Source organism: Dicentrarchus labrax, unplaced genomic scaffold (genome assembly GCF_905237075.1).
Source record: "Dicentrarchus labrax unplaced genomic scaffold, dlabrax2021, whole genome shotgun sequence".
In the NCBI taxonomy this organism is placed as follows: Eukaryota; Metazoa; Chordata; class Actinopteri; family Moronidae; genus Dicentrarchus; species Dicentrarchus labrax.
The window spans coordinates 19,579,753-19,601,872 of NW_026136702.1; the positions used below are offsets into that span (position 1 = coordinate 19,579,753).

The window sequence follows — 22,120 nt, forward strand, 5'->3', positions numbered from 1 at the left end:
CTCTTCAGCCAATTCCTTTACTGTGTTGAGACAACAGAAGATTCTTTAGCAGATACAGATAATACAGAAAGTATGCAATGTACATTCTGTCACGACACACTGTTATATTATATTAAAGTCTTAAACTGACAAAAGAAAGACAGCAGTGGATAGTCGTGGGAAACTTTTTGTGAAGCAGGACAACGCTGAAAAAGACCCTGATTGCTGCTCGGTCAAATAAATAAAGGTTAGCAACAAAATAAAACAAAGCTACCAGAGCGAGGAGAAGCACCAAGGCCAAAAGGCAACCTTCACTTAGCATACAAAATCCTGACGGCGAGTTTACCTCGTCGTTATTTCTGGCAAAGCGGTTCGTAACAGAGGCAGAAGGATTGGATTTCAGCACGAGGCCCAGTGTCTCTGGGCTAGTGGCTCTGGGCTAAAGGCTAATAGGACACAGGAGACAATAAGTCAGGCATGATGAGAAGGTACAGGGAAAAAAAACAAAAAGTGAGACAGAGAGAAAACAAGAGCGGGAGGTTGGGATTTCTGTTGCACATGGGCAATAGCAGTAATACACACACACACACACACACACACACACACACACCCAGAGGGGTAAGACTTTAGTCAGTGGCCGGGGGCAGCAGTCATATTTGATGCGTGATTAACAAATTAATCTGCAGTCCTACTCAATATGGATTAATGAGCTATAAATAGCTTTCATTAATCTCCCATAGAAATAATGACATTAGCATCATTAAGAGGATCCGGATAGTTAGCATCATTTGGGTTTTTCTAGACCACTGCCCACTTTGTGTGTGTGTGTGTGTGTGTGTGTGTGTGTGTGTGTGTGTGTGTGTGTGTGTGTGTGTGTGTGTGTGTGTGTGTGTGTTTCTCAGATCAGCCACAAAGCATTGGCAAGAACAGCTGTAAGAACACAAGTGGTTCAAAGAGTGTCAGGGTTGAGGGTTTGATTCACTGGTTGAGAGGTGTAGAGCAAAGCACTAAATACCATGGTTAGAAGTTAATTCACTATAAGTCAACCAAATCATTCAAAATGGAGAAAATGTCAACTACTGTATGCTTTATTGAGGCATCAGAATGAGTGGAGTTCACTCTCTAAATACTGGTTCAATGTCAGTTTTAACAATCTTTCATGGATCATTTCAAACGACAAATGAATCTGTTTAATGTCTGGTATAAAAAATAATGCAAGCATCATTTGCTTTAACAAGCTTTTTCTAGTGTGTTGTCCAACGTCAATTACTGTTTTTGCGTGTGTGTGTGTGTGTGTGTGTGTGTGTGTGTATATATTCTTTTGTTGGAACTAATTTGCGTTTTTTTTTACCTTGAGAAGAGATTTTTGGCTCCTCACTCCCCTAAAGCGATGTTTGAGATTTGAGATTCAGTTTTCAGTGTAGGATTAGGTTTAACTTAAAGGTTCAGTGTGTAACATTTAGGAGGCATAATATTCATAGTTATGTTTTCATTAGTGTATAATCACCTAAAAATAAGAATTGTGTTTGATGAAAATGGCTCACTCAAAGCTTACAGGCTTAGAATGAAACATTTTTATCTCCAGAGAGAGCTGGTCCTTTTCTACGGAGTCCGTCATGTTGAAGCGCCATGTTTCTACGGTCGCCAAGAACAGACAAACCAAACACTGGCTCCAGATAGGGCCTTTTTGTTTTTTTGCAAGTTATGGCGGAGGGTATACAATTTATTTGGGGGTTAAGACTCAGTTTTAAGGTTACGTTTAGAATCATATAGATCACTGCACTGTTACTTCCTCACCATCCAACAGTTGTCCGCAGTTCTTATCACTGTTCCCCACATTCCTCAATCAGGGTGCAATCAGCCACCTATCCTGTTTGCCTGCTAATGATCCCAGCTAATGTTTGCTTTTGATTATCTGCCTGTATTTGGGACTTTCTCTAACTGCTAACCCCTTTCTTGAATGAAGTAAACCACACTTTTTACCTTACCTGTTCTGTGTCTAAGGCCTGCTTTTGGGTCCATACAGCACCAGATTTATTACAAGGTTGACAAAATCCCTCAAGATTTGTTTGCAGCACCTCTGTTTGATTTTATGTTCAAGTTACAAAGAGGTTCTGGCCAGCCTACTGGGTGTATGTTTCCTAACAAACGTTTACACATGAGTTAATCCAGATCTCTGTAGCATGACGGGGACGGACGTCTGGCTACGTAAGATTTGTCTCTGTCCAATGAAAACCATGTGTCTCCATGTTTTCATGCTTTTAGATCTTTACATGCCACCTCCTAAGATTTCAAGCGCCTTTAAAAACTCAACAGATTGTTTCACTGATGCATTGTCACCTAATTTTCCTGTTTCTCACTTAGTTACAATTTAGAGATAAACGGTTTTCACTGGACCGCCACAGATTATTTGTTCAGGTGGAGTAAATAAATGCTCTGAGTGACATAAACTGTTCTTTAAATGCATAATCTAGCAAATATAAGTATCTAGTCCCGATGACCACATCCCCTCCCCTTTCCCTTTGTGTCAAAAAGGTGCTATATATATATATAAAGCTTTACTTACTCACTCACTCACTCACTCACTCACTCACTCACTCTCCCCCACTCTCTACTGCACCAAAGGCTTTGGTCTCTGTCTCTTTGGTGGATTTCTTTACAAAATGAGTCGAAGACATCAATGCAACATGGCAGCCCTTGAAAAAGGCTCTTCGATTTTGAGTGACTGGCTCTTCATCCTGACATTTGTCACTGTTGTCTTAGATGATTAAAAAAGTAACTAAAGCCATCTGTAGCTGAACTGGATACATCTCAATATAAGATTACACGACCAAAACAGGGAACATATTTCAGCTTGGAGCAATGAGATAGAAGCAGTGTGGAGGAAAATGTGGGACAATAGAGAGAAATAAGAAGTGAAACAGAGGACCACTTAAACACAGCCATCACTGTACTGTACAGTATATGGACATGACAAGTACATGAGAAACACATTCTTCCACACCCAAGCACACACACTTTGACTTTTTGCTCTCATGTTTCCAGTAAACATCAGTCACACACACACACACACACACACAGTTCTTCCAGCTGTGCTGAACACACCAAGCTGAACTATAACATAAGGAAACACACACACAGACACACAATAAGGCACAACATTCTTCTCCTCTAAAATACAAGGTAATGCCTCTGTAGGACATTTACATTAATATTTATGTGCATGTATACTTCTCCAAAAGCTAGGCGCAGTGTGTGTGTGTGTGTGTGTGTTTGTGTGTGTGTGTGTGTGTGTGTGTGTGTGTGTGTGTCAAGTAGAAGAGACAAAAAATTAAGATGACAGTAGGTAAAAATTAATGAAAAGAAACTCACCTTTTGAATAAAACTGCACCAACAGTATCGCCAACAGCCTCTGACCAGACAATGTTCTGCCTTGTGCAGATTGAATCTGAGGAACATAGAGGTGTGTGTGTGTGTGTGTGTGTGTGTGTATGTATGTGTGTGTGTGTGTGCCTGTGTGTTTAAGGTCTGATGTTAATAGGTCTCATTATGAACAACCTCTAATCAGTAAAAATAGCAATGTAGGTCAATGTTTAGTCTGCACACACATGCATGTAGCATGACACACACATTCTTTATGTTTCGCATGATCATTAAATTTCAAGGCACATATGTGTTCGTGTGATTACATGGTACTGGGGTCTCTGAGGCCTCTTAAGCCCCATGGTCATAGAGGGCCTCTAACACACTAACACACACATACATACACACACACACACACACACACACTTGGAGTGAGGTCATTGGAGAAAGAGTGACGGCTTCAGGAAATGAAACACACCTCAGATTACAGTTAAACAACATTAACTAACATTTAAAACATGTGACTTCGCATGACTCGCTCTCTCCATCAGAGCTGTGTGTTGCTTAATTGAAACCTTTCCTTCTTCTGTCCGTCCCTTTAAACACCACCAGCAGAGTGTGAAAATGTCACTCGGAGAACACCCAGGACTTTCTCTGCTACTCTGTGTTGCTTTTCTTCCTCATTATTTGTGCCAATCCTGTATTTTCTCCTCTTTTTCTCTGCACACACTGAGCATAGTGAGCGATATCAAGGCTTATTTTCCTCCCTTCAGGAGAAGCCATCTGCTGCTGTTTAATATTAAAATCAAGTTTCAGAGTTAAGTAAACCATCATAGTAAACACAAGTTTCTGTTGAGTGTTTTCGTATCAACACATGCATCAAGTTACTCTTAGCCTGCTGTCACTCAGCCAACATCACAAGACAAGTTTTCCACCAGGAAATCCTCTTTAAAAATATTATGTAGCTTCACAAACTTTATTGTTTCACCCATGCCGTGCTTGAACTGAAAGATAAAATATGTCTTTTCTCTAAAGCAGCAACTGCACAGCATACAGCCTTTATGAGTAAGCCGTGTTTATGGCTGGTTTACTGTGATGAATGACTATGAGGAGTGTGGTTATGTTACTGTCTCACTTGTCTCCTTAGATGATAGAGTAAAGCCCTTATAATATGTTATTATAGCATCTTTTAGATGACTGATAGTATAATGTATTATTATCACTTGCCAACCCTCCAGGTATCCTCCCAGTGTCACAATTCTCCAGAATTTCACTAAATTTTTACAGCTTATTTTCCTTTTCATTATCACAACCTGTTTCTGGCACTGGATTTTTACAGTTTTTTCCAATTGCTAAAACACAATTTTGCAAACTAGCATGGTTTAATCAAAATACCTAACACAATTCACAAAACCACACACCCAAACTGCAAAATACCTCATATAGCCTGCAAAATGAAGCACTGCAACCAAAACTACATATAGCATTATCAAAATCAAACTTTTGCACCAAATGGCATACACTTCATTCATATTACCAGATTTTTGTCTAACCAACTACACACTGTTCACACTGGGCATAATGAAAAGCACTCTCATCTTTAGTATGCTTTGCCATAATACTAAAATAGTTCAAATTGTAGAAATTCTTCAGATTGTTTACATGCACAGAAATATTTGCAGATACACACATACTGTTGAAACATTTATCTTTTTATTTTTCACCAAACAAGTCAGTGTAACATATGCACAGCAGATATATTTACATTGGAGTGAACAAAAATATGCTCACAAACAGTAAACTGAAAAAGAAAAAATTACAGAAAAAATGTGCAGAAAATATATAGGAAAAAAAAGGCAAGAAAAATACTTAGGCAGCATTTTGCTTTGCATTTTCACAACGTCCCATCGACATCACAGGCATTATCTTCCCTTGCCAGACATCGAGGGAAGAAGCGCCTTGAGTGCCTTATCCATCCCCGGATCGCACCCACACCAATTTCATCACATGCCTCTTCAATAGCCTGCACAAGAGGCATGCGCACAAAGGGCTGCTGGTCGTATACCTTCCATCACCATGCCGAAAAGAACTCTTTTATTGGGTTCACATATGGTGAGTATAGTTGGAGGTATTGCACGAGAAATGGTGGGTGGTCATCAAACCAGTTTTGGACTGGGGCTGAACGATGAAAGCTCACGTTGTCCCATACTACAACCCCAATACCAATGAAGTTGGGACGTTGTGTAAAACGTAAATAAAAACAGAATACAATGATTTGCAAATCCTTTCCAACCTATATTCAATTGAATACACTACAAAAGACAAGATATTTAATGTTCAAACTGATAAACTTTGTTTTTTTGCAAATATTCACTCACTTTGAATTTGATGCCTACAACACTGCCCATCTGATCACATTCCTGGACACACTACACAACACATTCATTCCACCAGATCAGATAGACGGCCCAGAGCAGCTCAGGTACGTTGTCATTTGGGACAACGTAAGTTTCCACCGGGCTGCTCTGGTTCGTAACTGGTTCACTGCCCACCCACGCTTTTTAGTTGTTTATCTCCCTCCATATTCTCCATTCCTCAATTTTTTCCTGCCTGGAGATGAAAAGTGTATGACCGAAATCCACAAACGCGTATACCCTTCTCCAAGCTATGGAAGACACATGTGGAGATATAGCAGTTGATGCTTTTCATGGCTGGATTTGCCATGCTAGGCGATATTTCCCCCGCTGCTTGGCCAGGGAAAACGTTGCTTGTGATGTGGATGAGGTGCTGTGGCCAGACCGAAGCAGAAGAAAGGATACTGCATAGTTTGTTTTTGTTTTTTTTTACTGTAACTGTATACAGTAAATTCTTCTGTTTTGTATGTAGACCACTGTATGTGCAACTTTGTGTTGGTTGGGATGTACACTGTGTACATTGTTTTTGTGGGAAAAATAAAATATATTTGTTACCGTGTATTTGTGTGTTCGGTGTATAAAAACAATATTCTCAAATATTTTACAACACACTTATGTATGTACTGTCTGTAGTAAGTGTAACACTGAACAAAAAAAAAGGCCTAAGCCATTATCATGAATGGAGAAGAAGTGTTTTTCCATTCATCAGTGTTTTACATTGAGCACATCAGTGTTCAACTGGTTCTTATAAATGTCTATTCATATGATGGTTTGTGTGTGTCATTTGAAAACAAAATACCATTTTGAGAAGAAATAACATTGTTTTAAATGTAAAGTTTCATTTTGCAGGAGAATTGAGGGGTTTTGCCCAGTGTGTGTGTGTGTGTGTGTGTGTGTGTGTGTGTGTGTGTGTGTGTGTGTGTGTGGGGGGTGTGGGGTTTTTGATTTGTGTGTAGAGTTCTGAGAGTATGAGGCATGCTTTCAGAAAATGTGTGTAAACAATCGAGAAAAACGGTAACAACACTCAATAAGCGTTTGGGAACTGAGGACACTAATTGTTGAAGCTTTGTAGGTGGAATTCTTTCCCATTCTTTCTTGATGTACAACTTCAGTTGCTCAACAGTCTGTTGTCATATTTTGCGCTTCATAATGCGCCACACATTTTCAATGGGAGACATCGCTGGACTGCAGGCAGGCCAGTCTAGTACCCGCACTCTTTTACTACGATGCCATGCTGTTGTAACACGTGCAGAATATGGCTTGGCATTGTCTTGCTGAAATAAGCAGGGACGTCCCTGAAGAAGACGTTGCTTGGATGGCAGCATATGTTGCTCCAAAACCTGTATGTACCTTTCAGCATTAATGGTGCCTCCACAGATATGCAAGTTACCCATGCAATGGGCACTAACACACCCCCATACCATCACGGATGCTGGCTTTTAAACTTTGCGCTGATAACAATCTGGATGGTCCTTTTCCTCCTTGGCCCAGAGGACATGACGATTTCCAAAAACAATCTGAAATGTGAACTCGTCAGACCACAGGACACTTTTCCACTTTGCGTCAGTCCATCGCACATGAGCTCGGGCCCAGAGAAGCCGGTGGCGTTTCTGGGTGTTGTTGATATATGGCTTTCGCTTTGCATGGTAGAGTTTTAACTTGCACTTGTAGATGTAGTGACAAACTGTGTTAACTGACAATGGTTTTCTGAAGTGTTCCTGAGCCCATTTGGAGGACACAACATGTATTGGAGATGGCAGCGCACATTGTGATGTTACCACCACATTGGCCGGGAACATCTATAATGGCTCTGTGGCCAATGATGTTTCTTCCCCTTCTTCGGTCTTTGCTAGGTTGAACCCAGCCTCATCTATAAATATGAACAGAGCACTCCCAGAAAACAAAGAACAAAAATCAGTCAATATGGTGTTATCCAGTACACTGGGAAACAATGTTGCGTGTACTGCAGTCAATATTGTACTTACGTCCACATATGCTCGTCTGAGCTCTTTGTTTCTTTAAGATTTTCTCAAAAAAGACACCGAATAAAGTTGTTTCATTCTGATTTGGTTTCGCTTGAGAATGCGAGCCAATGTGGACAGACTGATTCGTTGAATGTTGTTGAATATGGTGTGGTCTTGGATGATGTGGCTTTGAATGTCTCGCAATCTGATTTCATTATTTTCCAAAACCAAGTTTACAATGGCAGCTTCCTGTACCCCGGTGAATATTTGGCCCCTTCATCCACCATGGTTGCGTCTCTCAGTCCTTCATAAAAACAACAAAACTAAAATATAGGGCTTGGACAATGCAGCCTAAAGATATTTCCCCCACAGTAGAGTAAATTGTACAGGAAACTTCTTCAGTTACTGTATGACAGCAGCCATTCAGGAAGTAAACAGGTGTCACCCAGCTGATACACTATGACATGGGGTGTACTACATAGTGTGAAAGAAATTTTAGTTACATACCTGATTGTTGTGTCTTATGCAGAGAACCGTGTTCAGTGCATTTAAAAAGTGCCATTTTGAATTGCAAAATGTATGTAAAGCAGAAAATGGGTTTAGAGTGTTGGAGACTTGAGAAGAGGTTTTGCTCTCTGTGTGTCAGTTTAAATAATTGTGCTATGCATGTCATTTTCGTGTGTTAGCAGTTGGAAAACACTGTAAGCCCTACAACTCTAAAAGCCTGGACAACAATACAGCTATATGAAATGTCGTTTCCTGGAATGCATGTCACGCAGAAGAGCTTTTACGGAGTAATGTTGTTGCAGTGTACCTTTTTATTTTGTTATTTTCATTCTAGTCACCAGAAGCAGGAAACAAAGTCTCTGAAATGCATTTTTTCTGGGGGGAGGACGCTTTGGTTTCATATTTTTGAGGTCTTAAGTTTGACAAGTACTGTGTGTGTAATCAGCCCATTCATCTCTTTGTTCCCAGGTTTGATTTTTGGGAGTTAGGAGTGTTTTCGATACACATTACTGTCTGCTGTCTGTGTTGATGTTTTTTTGATACCACTTACTACTTTGATACTGGGAGGTGCCAAACTCAAAACATTTCAAATTATACACATAGCAGCTACAAATGACTTTGTATTCATTCTTATAGCCAGAGATCTATTCTTTTCATAGGTGTGTCATTTTATTTTTCTTTCTTTTGTTATTGAGTCTGAAAACAGTTTGAATCACTTTTCAAAAACCCTGAAATCAGAACACATTATGAGTTTCTTCATCCTAAAGCTGGAAAACGAGAGTTCAGGTGGGTTTAACTGAATCAGAGGACTGTTTTGATGAAATCTAAAATTAATTGGCAAGACAACTCACCATGCTGGTCCTGCTGCAGATTTGGTCTCTCTAAAAAAGTTGTTCTCCAGCAGCTGGGCAGCTTAATTAAGTCACAGATTACATTTCAAACAATGGGTGAGGAGCAGCTCCTGCCTCGCTTGTAAGAAAGAATAAATAATAAAGATCTGAAAATGAATAAAATAACAACATACTTAACAGTCATCAGTAAGTGGTAGTATGCAAATTAAACTAATGGTACACAGGTTGGAAAAAGTCAAAAGGTTTCTGTATACTTGAGAGGACGCTGCCTTTTAGTAATTAAAATGATCATCCAAAAATATCTCTTTTTGAATATGAAACACACAGCCTCTGTGCTGAAACATGGCTGTAAAAGGTTTGTAGTTTTTCTCCTTTAATGAAGCTGGAGGCTCAGGTTTAGTTCACTGTGGTTACAGTGGCTTCAAATAATGACAAGCTTTCATGGTGGAAAAAGTATCAAAACCATTCAGCATAATCCACTCCTCCGCCAGCCATGCGTAAACCCAGAGTGTTCTTAACAGTCATATTTTTGCCAGAATTTGGCTAAATACACTACTTTAATCTCAGTTTACATGCAATACCCTGTAGCTCAGTCACTGATTGTGTTGTAAACCACACACAAACAGATGTAAATGGGCCATACTGACTCTAAATGACACCAAAATCCTTCTTTGAAACAAGCGAAACAATTGCTTTCGTCGTCATAAATCATCACTGGAGTTACTGACTGATGTACAAAACAGTATAATTTTTTAAACGCTGCCAGAAAATAATCAGATTAGAGCTTACTTGCAAAATGGATTTATTGTGTTTTGGAATGAAGCCCTTCAGATTTAGTGGAAGATTTCCAACGCAGACTCTGGGCTCAAATCCAACATGTTTGCCTTTTTTTGTCCCTAATTTAGACACGGACATTTATATTCTGGTAAGTGAGAGCTTGCACGTGCAGCTTGGACTAATTTACGATTATTTTGAAAGAAAAATAAATATGTACCTTGCACTCTCTCAGAAATCAATATGAAACCTCTTTACACCTGAGTGGCCTAGTTGCCACATTCCTATCAAGCTGAATGTACATTAAGAGCACTGTGGTGAATATTTAGTATTTCTGCTGAGAATAAACCTGATCTGCAAGGTAGGAGAATATGAGAGTCTGAAACCTTTAAATGTTTAAGCCTTTTAGAGTAAACAGCAACCTTTCCTGAGACAAACCTTGTTGTATTTTTTTTATAATGTAAATTCTGACTTTAAGTCTGCTCCAGCAAAAGCAAGTTTATCAGCTTAAACTGTGAAAAAGCACGGCCAATTAGAAAAGAAGGAGGGAATTGTAAAATGAAGTGTGCGTGTGTGTGTGTAAGCATGAGGAGATGGACTGTGAGAAGAGGAGGATTATCAACACATAGCTAATCTCTTTATTCCACTCAAATCTACATCGCCTAAAAAAAAAAAAAAACACTTCCTAGCACACTTAGAGTGACTGCGCACACACACAAGTACTGTATGCATGATCACCTTCACGTCTGATGGATGCAGACGTGTCGGAGGATACACAGGTATAAATGGTTACTTGCACACGCAAACAGACCACACAGGCTAGGAAACACACACACACACACACACACACACACACACACACACACACACACACACACACACACACACACACACACACATGCCTTGATATAAGTGGACCCATGATGCGCTGTTCGGGTGCTCTACCTCTGCTCTGATGATGATGACTGTTCACTGCAAGCTACACAATAACCAACAAATGTATGGCTTCCTCCCCTCATTGTTTGTGCTCCTGTTGTACCACGTTGGCCGCTTTGTTATTTTGTGCATAAATACAAAGATGCAAATCTGTCTGCTTAATGAGAGACAGTGTAGATGGAGTTTCCATGTACCTGAATGGTTAAAAGAAACTAACACTAACTGATGTCAATAGCATATGTTTTATTGACCCAACCCAAAGGTGCATTTAGGTTGTATGTGAAGCACAGTTTGAGTCACCACTAGAGCTAAAATGTTAAAATGGCGCTCCAGGGCTTTAGTGTTGCACTTTCATGGAGTTGGAGTTGGAGTTGGGGTGTCTGTAGATAAAAAAAGCAATTCTAAGATAACGAAACAATTTTATTTTTAGATGATTATACACTAATGAAAACATATAGATCCTCCTAAATGTTACACACTGGAACTTTAAGAGACGGAGGTCAATATTTCCCATAATGCAGCTTGATAGCATCTTTCATTTCCTGATGACATCAGGGTTGTTTTCTCAAACTTCAGAAAGCTCCCTCCAGAGCCGCAGGCTGAGTAGTGTTCCTCATAACAAATAAACTTAATGTGTAAAAGCTGTGGGGGTTGCGCCTCAGGTTTATATGCAAAAAATAAATGAGTAAAATAAAAATATGCTTCACATTCTGTCTGAATACAAGTATATAACTATAACGACATCATGCCAAGGCAGTCATTTTTCAACCACAAGAGACTGCTTGTCAGGAAAACATACACATAGGTTATTGTAAGTGTCTGGCTTTAGTTTAAAGAAATGATAAATTTGTGTAATTTTAAACTGCTTAATTTGTATTTGTTTTCTCACCCCTTTCTCTTCTTCTAACTGAGTGAAAGGCATTTAGCAAGCATTCAGAAACGTTCAGTGAGAAGACTCATTTGGCTTTGTTCACTGAAAAGTTATTGTTTTCTTGCCAGGAGTGCGCAGTGCGAAGTAGAGGAGGGCAGGGTCTCCTGCAGCGCTGTCACTGTGTCAAGCCTTGGCAGGGTGGTGGTAAATCACAGTGAATGTGGGGGATTGTGTCATGTCATATTGTGCAAAGTCAGCCACAAAACCATGATGAAATTATTTTTTCTGTGTTAAAATGATTTCGTCATTTAAAAATGTATTCTTCTAAATTTTCTGTGTGCGTAGCTTACACACACACACACACACACACACAGGTTTCAGTCTCTCCCTGCCTTGAGCTTTCAAATCAGTAAAACTGTCCCTGTACTTTGACACCTTCTGATCCAATTTATGTGAATGAGATTAGAAATATTTGCCACACCAGAGTTGTCTAAGTGCATTGGTTTCTTTCAAATAACAAAAATATCACTGTGTACATAAACCATCTCACCACACTCACTATATAGAATAAAAACAACCTTCTCTTTCTCTCTCTCAGAAAGTCCAGATTATGTATCATGACTCACTCTGATAATCAAGCTGTGTAATTATCAGCCTCCAGATGTACTGTCTAATCTGACACTTCATATCATCACAGCACATGTACATATACACGTTCACCTTCACTCTCTCTCACTGTCTCTCTCTCTCTCTCTCTCTCACACACACACACACACACACACACACACACACACTCTCTCTGCCTAACATGGGGTGTAATAGAGTTTATGTTGTACATATTGAATTACAGCATTATTGTATCACCCTGTATGATTATGACTAACTGATTTCCATTCATTTATTATTTCCTCTATATTGGTCAAGGCTAAGGTGTCATGTGAAATGTCTCCGACTGAAGTAATTATACTGAATGCATTCAGACTAATTCAGACTCTGCAGCTCCATCCCTTCAAAGTTTTTGTTGTTGTTGTTGTTGTTGTTGTTGGGTTGTTTTTTGTTTGGTTTTTTTTGCATTTTGTTGCATCATGGCCCCAGTATCCAACAATAAACCAGCACTGCTACATACTGGTCAGTGGTGCAGTGAAAACAAAACACAAGCCAATCCACTCATTAACATATAAACCAACATATTTACCGTCACAGTTTTGGTCTCTGCATCCAAATTCTGTCAGGAAATTTGCCCAAAACTGCAAAACTATTTGAAAAAAATGCATGTTTCATAATTTTTTAAGTTTAATAAATATATCCTTATACAATTTGGCAAAAAATCAGCAGCCAACAAAACTTTCAAACCTCTGCAGCAGCAGGATCCTTTTGTATCCTCATGCTGCCCCCTCCTGGATTAAAGTCTGCCATTACAACCTTTAAGCATGATGGTCAGAATAAACCTGTGCTCAGTGCAGTGTTAACAGAATAAAGGTTATTGAGTCAATATGAGTTTCTCTTCCTGCTTCTCACACTTTCTCCACTTTGTGTATAAGTTAGTAATTAGATTGTGTTAATTTGATCGAGCACAAAGGTGTTTTTGTAAATGCACCAAGTACCGGAATAAAAAAAGTACTGAAAACTAGATTTTAACTCAAGACCCCTCTACAAGATATCAGTATTAGGTAATAATGCTGGTTTTGCCTCAAGAGCCCTTATATTCATAGGAATGTTTCATTAGTGTATAATCACCTTAATATAAGAATTGTTGTGCTTTTTGTTACCTTAGCATGAGCTGTTTTAATCTACAGATCTACAGAGTCTGTTGAATTACCATGTTTCTACAGTAGCCCAGAATGGAAAAACCAAACACTGGCTCTAAATAGGGCCATGCAGTAACTGTATTTTAAACACTGAACAGAAGGATGGCATGAAAGGGTTATAATCTGCAACTACACCAAAAACAAAATTGCAATTAATAAAAATATCTCAAAGCTATCACCACATGTTGAGCCTGGAATCTTAAGTGTTCAGATAGTCTGAGGCCCCAAACCAGTTGCCTGTTTTGCCCGGTTGGTAATCCAGCCTTGATAAAAGTATGAGGTGTATTAAAACAAGAAAGAACATGATAGACATTGCAGCTGTCTCTACTGAAAGCTGTGACAGTGTTGTAGTTACATGATAAAGACAGCAGAAAGGTCAGAGCTGTCACGGCTCTTGGCCTAAAGGCTTACCTGCTTCCTGAGTCCTCTCCCTGCAGGGGTCTGCCCGGCTGCTGTCAGTCAACCAGTCTCTGCATCATACAGCATTCTCACAGTCCACTAATACTGTAAATAATCTAGATTTACATTACATTATTTTGGTTTTTAGAGGTCAAAACTCAACATTTCGGCTTATGGCCTTCAGACATTTTCCCTTCTCTATGTACCATGGAGGAAGGTGAGGTAGTGCTGGAAATCCCTACTCTGCTCCTCATTTTTCCTTCTTGTGTGCTGGGTTGCGGACAGAGCCTTCAGCTGTATGTAGGTTTTACAACGTCCCTTAACAGGAGAGTATGTGAGTATGGGTGAGCATGTTTTTTTCTGGCTGGACTGTTCAGGATCTGTGTCAAATGGAGGCTCGAAAGAAGCCTTCATGCTTTGATTGTAAGGAACAAACACCAAAATACATTGTAGACAGTACCATAGCAAGACTTCACATCGTGGTTTTGTTTTTGGACCTGAAATATGAACTATTGCTTAAGCATGTTACTTCAGAGTATGTGTTTTATCTTTCACAACTAATGTATAAATTGATATAGATTATGTGGTCATGTTGCACTTGGTGGTGTGAGGCTCCAGGTCATGTGGTCTGAAAATGGCTATCTAAGGCTGTGGACTTGGAATGAGATGTACCTTTCTGTTTGTTTCTCTCTCTCTCTCTCTCTCTCTCTCTCTCTCTCTCTCTCTCTCTCTGTCTGTCTGTCTGTCTGTCTGTCTGTCTGTCTGTCTGTCTGATGACCGTTAACTGTGCAGCATTTGGCCATTGCAGGTCATCAGTCATGATGTCACAGCTCCTGGAAGTTCAAAGGTCACAATCTGACCTCACAGGAAACCTGGAAGACAGACACTCACTATGTTTGTCTCTCACACACACACACACACACACACACTGCTCAACTGGAGACCAATCAGAGGTGATCAGACATTACCACTGAGCTTGTCTGAGACCTGAAGGCAAACTAAAAATAGATTTCAAAGGATCTTCTCATATGCTAAAGTTGTGATACTCTTTTCTTAATTAAACAGAATTTTTAATTTTGCAATATTTTCTCATTTTCAGTTAAATTTAAAAATATTTCAGATGGTGTGAATGCAATGTTTAAGTGATGATTGTTTTTTTAAATCATGGCTCCTTTTTCAGTGGAGGTTAGGGTTTCGATGCATTCCTCATTTATCAAAAAAAACAACACAAAAACAAATACACAAAAGAGTCCACCACAGGGTAAAATCTGTCTCTTTACAAAAATGTTGTTATGAATTCCAACATCAACGACTGAACTTTCAAGCTGGAATCAAAGCTTTATATGTGGAAAAAAGCAACAAAGAACGTGTGTTGTATTTAATGACTTTTATTCTGTAGGCACTTTCAATTCACACAAAGAAAACAAAGGTGGAAAAACTAAAGAATAATTCACATCCTCTTTTTTGTACAGAAAAAAGCAACACTGCATCACATTTCTTACAAGCTCCTAAAGTTCCATGAAGGAAAAAGAAAACTCAGCGTGAGAGTAGACAGCCTTCCTGTGTAACAGAGTGCAAACAATGAAAAATAAGAGCATATAAATAAGTCTACACCCCTGAGTTGGGAAGCATCCACCCTGCTGAAGTGTTCTTGATCCTGACACTGAATCCCTGTCAGTTCACCATCAGCTAACCCCTGACTTCAGACCACCTTCTAGGATTCGTGAAGAGTTGCATTATTATCATCTTCTTCTTATACTTCAGTTCCCATATTGCTGGAAAAGTAAAGGCTCCATGGCCACATTTGGTGGCTTCCTGAAGCAGCTCAGCTAAAACAGTTACAGATCAGACTGACTAGCATTATTTATTTTGTGTTAAACTTGGGAAAAACCTTTTGTGGTGGTATACATGTGTTGTTAATACCCTTAAGAATGATCTTCTTGTGATTTGTTTAGGGTACTTTAGTGTTACCCATACCTGAAATTATAGTAAAAACTCCTGGTAAATTCATATATGTGAAGGGCACATAACTCTTAAAAGAACTGGCTCCACTGGACTCCTATCAGCAGCATGCAACCATGTACAAGCACAAAGCAAATGGGAGAAGAAAAGCAAAAATCACGAAGGGACAGGTATGTGAATATAAGCATTTTTTAAATTCTTAGTGCTACATAGAGGGAATGAGAGCGGGGAGGACAGAATGTACAAGATGAGATTACACAGAGAGGTTATTTTCCATCCTTCAGGAGGTCTTGTCTTCAAAGTAGGTCTGTTCGATGCGTCTGCAGAAGGACAGTAGGTTGCTGTAGCTCTTGATTCTCTCTGCCAGCTCTGTGCTGGTCAGTCTGGTTGTCAGTATAGTGAAGAGGTGACCAAACACCAACGCATCCAGTTCTGTAGGTCTACAACACACAGACACACACACAGTTTGTTACTGCTGAACCACTGACAGTATATAATTACTGGTCAGAGCCTTCAGGTATGTGAAGTGAAGCCAGCTCCACAACTTCAGTAAATTGTTGCCTGATCAATCTGTGTCTCAATTGCTAGTTTCAAGTCTTCTTCCATATAGCATGCTGTTCATTATGTAAATGATGGTCTCATTAAGAGTAAAATAGATAATAAAGAAGGGTTCAGGGTGTGGCTACCTTGGGAGTCCTTCCAGTGCAAATACACAAAACTCAGATCCAACAGTCAAACTAGCAGTGCTGATCAATTATGAATCAAGATTACGTTACTGTATTTCTCTCATCAAATCCTTTCAGAAACATATTCTCTTGCGCCGTATCCGTACTACAAGCAATTATGTGACAAGGCAAGCTGTGCAGCTCAACTCGCAGTACATCACCACATGGTTAAAACCATAATGCCAAACTAGAGGCAAAAAAACAATACTCCATAAACCAATGGGTGATGTCACACTAGGTTTACACTGAACCACTCAAATTATCATTTTTAGATGTGATCAACTCAAAGTTAAAGTCTCATTTTTTGACCTGAGATTATGTCAGCAATAATATTTTCAAGTTGCTACCATGCACAAAGTGTAATTTTTAATCACCATACTGTAAATGTATCACATACAGTTTAAACCTGTGCCAGTGATGCTCCACAGCATCTCTGCTTATACTGGGAAACCTCCTTGTTTCTACCAATCATTTTATCCACATCTTCCACAGTTATAAATATTGGAAATTAAAAACAGAAAGCCTTGACATTAACATTTTTCTGTAATGTACTGTACATCACAAAACGTCTGTGTGGTTTTTATAATTTGTATAAAGGCATTTATACATGTGTGTATGTGAGAAGTTCCACTTAGGAAGGTCGTTACAGTATTACACCACAAGGCGGTGCTAGAGAAAAGCTGGCAGAAGCTTCCAAACACTTATTTCCTTTTTGGCTTGGAGCCCTTTAACAGTGACAGAGCAGGACTCAGCATATTGCTCAAGTACTTAAGTATACCTCCTCACTATGCCTACCTAATGCTGTTTTGTTATTCAGCTGCTATGACAGACAGAGAAAAACACTGCCAGGCAACAGTTAATTAGACACACACACAAACACACACACAGATACATACTGTTTATTAAAGAAGAACGGTTGTGTTCCCAGCCTCTGGGAGAGAGCCTGGCAGCATTGACTCACATCCTCATAAACCTGAAACACATGAGAGCACAGAAAGCATTGAAATTATGTTTTTGTCAATTTATGTCAACATTTTGTGAGAATACAAAAACATATCTATATATATCTATAGATATATAGATATAACTTATATAGTATCTGTAATAGCATGAAAACAACTATAAAGCATGTAAAACATTAGACGGGTTCAGTGGGTGCTTGCCAACCTGCTCCAGGGTTTTCCCTCCCCAGCCGATGGCATTCATCTTCCTGCGAACCTCCCACTGCTTCTGATAGGCGAGGATGTTACTGAGAGGCCACGAGTAAGGACTGCTGTACCTGGGACGTGAGATCTACACCAAAAACATACATTGGATTAAGCATAATAATAAAAATAATAATAATAACTGCCAAAGCTTTTTTTCTATTAATCCAACAACATGTATACACACCTCAGCAGCTGTAGCATCATCACACCACTGGATATACAACTGTAAAGAAGAGAGGAGATATTGATTACAATTGTGTGTAACAGTGTCAAAGTTATGTTGTTTGAGCTATGTGTGTTTTGTTACCTGGCAATGAGTGTACGTGTGTGTGTGTGTGTGTGTGTGTGTGTGTGTGTGTGTGTGTGTACCTCAGCAGTGAGCAGCATGTTGTTGACCAGCTCCATATACGCTTTCATTTCAGCTCTCTGAATATCATCTAAGCCATCACTCAGAGAATGACCCTGACAACCCAAAACATACAGAGCATATAAATTAATATTATATTTCTAACAAATAAAGAGAATAAGAAAGTAAAGTGACTTCCTAACAAGTGATATGCCTAGAGAATTACATCAATGACAACTTGAGGTGATAAAATCTCTTGATAATAACAACTTTGACAGCTGTGTTACACACCTTAGCTTTGGTGAACTGCACGATCGGCCCCAGTTCTGACACCACCTGGTTTCCTACATGGATAAAGGGAATCTTACCTATGGAGAAACAAAAAAAAAGCAGAGTGAGGGAAGCAGACCATTAAAAATCATTGCAGTCAGTTTCGAAGGAGCAACACCAGCGCTTATAACCACAAAACTCAAAGGGTCATATCTAGTCTGAGACCTCATACTCTGAAAAAGAAGTAGTGCAAGACCAGGCCACAAAGACTGACAAGTACATACAAGTTACTATTAATAACTTGTTACTATTAAAGATTGAATCTGAATAGCTGACCATTTCTGAACTACCATAGAGATTGATATATTTGCCTATGTATAATGTATGTTACTATTGATTATAGTAATGACAATATAGCATAACAAGACAGCATGGCAAGAGTAAATCCACCTGTGCAGCAGCATGTGTACTGACCAGAAGGTGACATGTATTCAGCATTTGCTCTGTAAGCCACCTGCACTGGTAGACCACACATCCTGAGGTAGGCCTGTACGGGAGAGACACAGGACAGCGTCAGTTAGCGCTGAAACCATTCACTGATAAGCGAAACAATTAAATAATAAGCAAATCAATCAACATAAAGTTGAAAACTGATGATCTCAAGTCCTACAAATTCAGAGGCGTCGTCATGCGGGCGGGAAAAATACCCACACAAAATATGTTTGCTGAGAACACACACAAAGAGAACTTCACCTGAACAGCAAGAGATGAAGCACAGTCCGACAGCAGAATCTGATCCTCTGTAAAGACAACACCAAAACAATGTAAACAAATACGTTGACAGCCATGCGTCTATAGTGAAAAATTCAGGTTGTGTCTCCATTTCAAACAAACACAGACTTACCCTTCAGCGGTTGGTACAAGGTTGCAGTTTCAGGCCAAGGCTCAGCAGCTGTCGATGTTAAAAACAGACATACAAGCAGACAGAGAGAGAGAGAGAGAGAGAGAGAGACGACCAAACTGTTATGTTGCTGGTGAATTTAACAGCTTATATTCTTCTATTTAATTGTGCAACACATTCATTCATTCATTCAAATTAAATCAATGTCATGTTCATTCAAATCTACAACTGTACGCTGACAGACAGGCCCCACAGAGACACAGACTCTGTACTGAATGTTTAGTTTAACCTAATCGGACGAATGGTGAGTATGCACCCCCATCAGAAGGCAGGTGAACTTCTCAGCACCAGTTCAGGAGGTTTCACATCAATGCCGGGCGTGTATAAAGTCACAAAAACACGAATCATGACGACGGAGTGCAGATAAATCCCATTCAACGGTATACAACCTATACAACCCATGTCGAGATCCAAGATGGCACACAACATCTTCAGTCCCACAGCGCTCACTGCTGCCGCTACTGGCCAGAAGCGGTATTACAGCAGCCCGTGGCTCTACACTCAATGACTCTACACCATGAAGGTTGTAATGTAGCCTCCAGCCACCAGAGGCAACACTGCAGGCTGAGCGAGGAAGAAGTTATTCGCCATCTTGGATCTCACAGTGGTGGTTGAATTTATTGTCATTTCACTGGAGTAATTCGTGTTTTAGTATCTTGACACAGGGCTGTCACCGACGTGAACCCCCGAGAACTGTCCCTGCATGAATTTGCTCTCCTCCCTTAGGTTTGTTATTTCAATATAAATCCAATAAGCACATTTATTAGCTGTGTATGCCTAAAACGGGTGCTACACCTAGTTCGCCTTGGTTAGGACTCATAGTGTGACAGTCCTGTATAACAGCCAGCATAACCAAGCTATTGTTTGCTAACGAAACACAAAAAGGTGGACAAGGACAGCCATAGTTAAAGTCGCATCACCCTGCTACGTTAAACCACAATGGTGGCTTAAATGCAGAAGCGTCTTCACGGCTGTAAACGTGAGCTGATGTTAGCTGGCTAAAGCTACCTTAATACAGAACAACAGAAGCACACATTACCCGCCATCTGCGACACGAAAGCCTCCGCCGCAAGAGACATCGTGTTGTTGTAATGTCCTTATCGCTAAATGATAACTAAAATGAGAGATAAGGTCACTTCCACTGCAGGCAAGTTTAAGGGCAAGTGCTTGTTCTGAAGTCACCGTATGGTCCGCCCACGATTAATGTCCCCGGGAGTACATGTTTTTGTTTTTTAGTTCCCCTTTACGCTTGAGCGGGACACAACTGTCTGCTTTTTAGTGTGGGATATCTAAACTCATAATATACTCGCTTATCTGTGGGTGTAGTGTTTTGTCTGCAGTCTGTGGTGTGGTAACAATGGATAGAATAACAGAAACACACAATAATGGAGTCCAGAACAGTGCCACAGAAAATAATCGCCTTAAATTTGTCATGCTTTTGTTTTGAATAATATTTTTCGCACAATCTCAACAATTTAACATTTTAAAGTTGTGTGAAAAGCATTGTTTATTGATGTTTTTGTTTGTTTGTTTTGCATATTTTTGTACTGGTGCCCTTTATTTTTCCTCCTTGATTCTAATTGAATTATGTCAATCAAATCTGATTACATCACACATAGTCCTAATTCAGTAGACTGTACAGCTACTCACAAATATTGCAAAGTCAAAGAGATCTGACCCAAGTCTGAGTGATGGAGCTTTTCTTATGCTCTTCATTCATTTCTCTTTCAGACTGCAGTACTTTGTGCAACCAGCCGGGGGCGTTCCTGCTTCACCACAGTCAGACTGCAGAAGGGCAGGTTGGTGTTATACACACTGGCCAGCATGCATAACGTCCACCAAGCGCAAACACATACATCTCGGGCATTACCAAATGTGATTGGAGATGTCTACAATTAATGGGACAGTATTTGCTGTTTTGGTGTAAATTCTATTTAGAAATAAAGCCCTAGTCATATTTTCATTTTTTTACGGTGTCTGTAGCCTAAACCTTTAAAAATAGGCTATCACAAAATATATAATCAACTCATTATATTTACAACGTGGGATCAGAGTAATACATGCCACGTTGTTTAGTGGTTTACTGAATTTCCCACAGCAGAGCAAAACAAGTAAAGTACCCATCAGTTCTCTTTGGCTACTGTCTCCAGTTACAGACACACAGACCTTCACACGCGTTTCCTTTGTGGGTGAATATTGGGACTTTTGTTGGCCTGACTCGTCAGCTATGTGGTGGATCTCCAGCAGGTAATAGATATTCCATGTTAGTGTATGTCAGCCCCTTTCCTGCACATTTAACCCCGTCTCGACCGGAAGCCACCAATTAATGCCTCTCATTTCCCTTACATCCCACACACACACACACACACACACACACACACACACACACACACACACACACACACACACCTCGAAGACAGAGGTTTTCTTTCGCCTAAAAGCACCCTGCTCTGTGCGTAAACAATGCGTAAAGCGCATATAGAGCCTCTGAATGGATACTACCTTTTAACCACACAGAGACGGGTGATGTTTGTGATGCAGTACGATTTATGTCTGCCATGAATAAAAGTCTCATCTCATAATCGTATTTGATAACTTTACATTTCAAAAACATACCTCGCGCTTTGAATATTTTAACGCAACAGCAGATTCAACCCTGCCCCCCAACATCACGTCTCTCTTACTACTACATCTCTGTCTTGGTTTAAGACAGCAGTTAAAGCAAACTGTCGCTCCAGTGATTAAACGTTGAGGGTCGCCGTTTATCCGCCGAATAATTCGG

At 39.8% G+C, this 22,120-nt stretch overlaps 1 protein-coding gene across 2 annotated transcripts; it reads right to left on the reverse strand.

Moving 5' to 3' along the window:
• Nucleotides 1-15,238: 15,238 nt before the first annotated feature.
• On the reverse strand, nt 15,239-20,545 carry mtx2 (metaxin 2). 2 transcript variants are annotated; one of them, XM_051429019.1, is made up of 10 exons: nt 20,378-20,545; nt 19,282-19,329; nt 19,131-19,177; nt 18,852-18,924; nt 18,399-18,475; nt 18,131-18,223; nt 17,946-17,984; nt 17,721-17,846; nt 17,450-17,526; nt 15,239-16,268 (listed from the first exon to the last, which is right to left on the reverse strand). In XM_051429019.1, exons 1-10 carry the CDS (start codon nt 20,415-20,417, stop codon nt 16,109-16,111), a joined length of 780 nt encoding a protein of 259 aa, XP_051284979.1. In that variant the 5' UTR covers nt 20,418-20,545; the 3' UTR covers nt 15,239-16,108. The 2 variants fall into 2 exon arrangements, with proteins under 2 accessions (XP_051284979.1, XP_051284990.1); XM_051429030.1 differs by lacking the exon at nt 20,378-20,545 and adding an exon at nt 19,568-19,738.
• Between the last annotated feature and the right edge of the window lie 1,575 nt (nt 20,546-22,120).

Coding starts and splice junctions, on each gene's coding strand:
- mtx2 (XM_051429019.1), bottom strand. CDS start 20,417: ATGTCTCTTGCGGCGGAGGCTTTCGTGTCGCAGATGGCGG. Junction 18,925..19,130: donor CTTCATCTCTTGCTGTTCAG/GTGAAGTTCTCT, acceptor TCTCCCGTACAG/GCCTACCTCAGGATGTGTGG. Junction 18,224..18,398: donor TGCAGTTCACCAAAGCTAAG/GTGTGTAACACA, acceptor TTGGGTTGTCAG/GGTCATTCTCTGAGTGATGG.